Here is a 3,023-nt window from a genome sequence, read left to right as displayed (position 1 = left end):
AATTCAATTCTCGATGGAAACAGAATTTTGCGAAATCTCCTCGTAATAAGATGAGACTTTACCACCATGAAGCGGCTTTTTGCAAAAAGATGAGGGGAATTTTACCATTCTCTTATAGTTATATATATGTTCTGATTTCAAGTTCTAGTTCAAGGCAGGGCAAGACGGGATTCATGGGGTTTGGAGGCTTGGAGCAGCCTTCTCCAAGGGAAACCTAACAAGACTAATTCAATACTGAATTATATATATAGAGATTTTGTAAGCACTAAACATATATATATATATTGTCCAGACCTAACTCTTAATGGGTTTTATTATTGGATCGATATATATATATGAAAAAAAATGGAGTGATCGAAGAGTACCCTCATTGGCCCCTCTTCAACCAACCCACCAATCGTACTCATGATTAATTTTAGCTATGTGTAATGAGAATTGTGAAAAAAATCTCGTAGGAGATCAGAGCGTTTTTTCTTAGAGACAGAAGACTATCGTCCTTTAAGTTTTATTAAGATCGCTCTCATAATTTATTCTATGAATATATTTTTGTAAAAAAATACAAGCAATATCACAAACCAAATAAGAAAATATATGTAAGTATAGAGAACAAACTAGACAAGTATATAACTCGTTATCATACACTAAATTTCGCAACAAGAATGAATTAGATCAATAATATATTCTGTATAATTTCATAAATCAACCTAAAAGATAAAATAAAATACAAAAGAGAATAATAAAGTGTGTTAATCTGACAAATTACAATTATAATAGCTGATTTATTCATGCTATTTTTATATTATAAATTATAAAATCACATTCATTAAGAATTTGACTGTTTTTGTAACATTTTTTTGGAAAAAAACTGATGATGGATACCTACAAACACACAAAATAATATGTTCAGTAGTACTGATAATATTCACTGACTGACTGCAATTTTTATCAACCCACCCCACCCCCCCACGTGAAACTGTCACAAAAATCCAACATCTTTTTTCACAAAATCTAATATAAGTTTCATTTGATTTAATATATCATATAGTATTAATTCTAAAGAAAATTCAAGTGCATATAAAATAAAATTTATTAATAATTATAATTTAACATGTTAAGCAATTTCACTTCATGTGCTAGCTAACTATTATGTTTTACCCATTTTCTATGAAAAGAACCATATAACTTTAAAAAAAATATGTATAATGAATCATAAAATCGATCTTCAATTTTTAAATAGACAAAACAGAAAGAATGCTCTGGTAAATATGGAGAAAATAAACACATTTGAGCGCAAAATTGTTCGTTTAACCTAATTTTTATTTCCATGATATGTTGCTATATATATATATATAAATAAATCAAGGTTTCTATTAGATATATTATATAGTTCGAACTCTTCAAAAAATGTCAGTATGTGCTTAATGAATTCCTCAAAAATAGTACATTTTTTAAAGATTCGTGTGAGTACAATATTATTTTTGAAAAGTCTGAATAATATAATATTACAATCAAAATGTATTACTCGAGAAAGTACATTTCCTAGAAATAAATATTTCAATTCTTACGTACGTTTATATTATATATTTACATAAAACTCTAAAACTAATTACCACAAATTAAAAACTGAAATAAAATTGCTAAAACAAAGCATTATACTTATTGATTAAATTTAAATAAAAAGGTTCATGATCAAACGACTCGGGGCTCCGGCTCCGGTTCTTCCTCATCCCGGGTCGGGTCGGGTCGCCCGTGATTTTGAAGGATCTTAAGAAGTTGAGCCCCTTTTCTCCTCCCTCTAGCACTACAATCACCTTGCAAAGCCAACATAACCGCACGCGCCACCTCTTCCGGTGGTGCCGCCAACGGTGCACCATCACACGCGCCACCATATATCACTGCCAAAACGCTTATCGCGTATTCCTTCCCTCTACTCCCGTCCATCCTCCCCATAACCTCCACCATCATCGGCACCGCCAACGCGTGGTCCCTCACCTCCTCCGCCCCTTCCGCCATCGTACACAACAATTCCAACGCCGCTAACGACCTCTCCGCCGCCGCCACGTCCAAATCCGACAAACTGTCCACCACTACCCCGACAGCTCCCACCTCAACCGCCACGTGTCGGTTATTTTCCGACAAACAAAGTGCTAATAAAACTTTACTTGCTGATTTTGCTACTCTCCTGTCTTTTAAACACCCCACTACCCCTCTCAACACTGTGTCGGGGCAAGCCACTGAATTTCCACCACCGTCAACCGCCGCCACCGGATTCGGAACAAGTGAATGTTCCAACAAGTACATTGCCTTAACCTTGTTGAAAAATTTTAAATACAAAATCAACAATAAAAATATAATGAACAAGACTCTACTGAAGACTCTACTGAACGTGCAATGTTTTCAACATAACATGGCGCATGCAAGGATATTTTTAGCGAAAAAGCACTTAAAATCTCAAAATATATTAAATTTTGAACTCGTACTTTTAAAAATATAAATGTTCAACATTATTTTTATGCTTAATCAATGTTTCAAAAGTGATTTTGAAAAAAGCAAATTCAACTTGGTTATAAAATCTAAAAATTACGTAAAACATTTATAAATCTCAATAATTAATAAATTCAACGTATTTTAAAGATTATAAACTTATTTGAGTCTCGAAATATCACATAAATTAAGACAGAATATGAAAAATATTATATAAATTAAGACGGAGTGAGTATTTATATTGAACAAACCTTGTCTAAATCAGTACAACTAGTGAGCTGTAATTCTGCCACGTGGAAAAGTTCCTCCAAATTAGTGTACAAAACAGGAGGGGCAATTTTAGTAATTTGCATGGTTTCTCGAGGGTAAATGTTAGTGTGTGAAATTGGGGGTGAACTTGGTAGTGGAAATCTCCATTGAGTAAAACTCTGTGAATTAGTATTAGAAGAAGATGAAGATTCCGACGAACTCGCCGGAGCTGTAGCCGGAGCCGGCAACGGTGACGGTGTTTGATCGGAAAGTGGAATGGGGAGGGTGGG

The 3,023-nt window shown here is 33.8% G+C and overlaps 1 protein-coding gene across 1 annotated transcript in view; it reads right to left on the bottom strand.

The window, feature by feature from the left end:
* Positions 1-1,492: 1,492 nt before the first annotated feature.
* The window catches only part of LOC102586872 (U-box domain-containing protein 25), a 2,574-nt gene continuing 1,043 nt past the window's right edge, over positions 1,493-3,023 (bottom strand). Inside the window, exons 2-3 of the mRNA XM_006340361.2 lie at positions 2,736-3,018; positions 1,493-2,310 (exon numbers count right to left, since the gene is read on the bottom strand). Coding sequence (XP_006340423.2) covers positions 1,690-2,310; positions 2,736-3,018 — 904 coding nt within the window. The 3' untranslated portion in view covers positions 1,493-1,689. The remainder of the gene's footprint in view (positions 2,311-2,735; positions 3,019-3,023) is intronic.

Source organism: Solanum tuberosum, unplaced genomic scaffold (assembly GCF_000226075.1).
Source record: "Solanum tuberosum cultivar DM 1-3 516 R44 unplaced genomic scaffold, SolTub_3.0 scf00017, whole genome shotgun sequence".
Classification (NCBI taxonomy): domain Eukaryota; kingdom Viridiplantae; phylum Streptophyta; class Magnoliopsida; order Solanales; family Solanaceae; genus Solanum; species Solanum tuberosum.
This window is presented reverse-complemented; position numbering and strand designations above follow the sequence as displayed.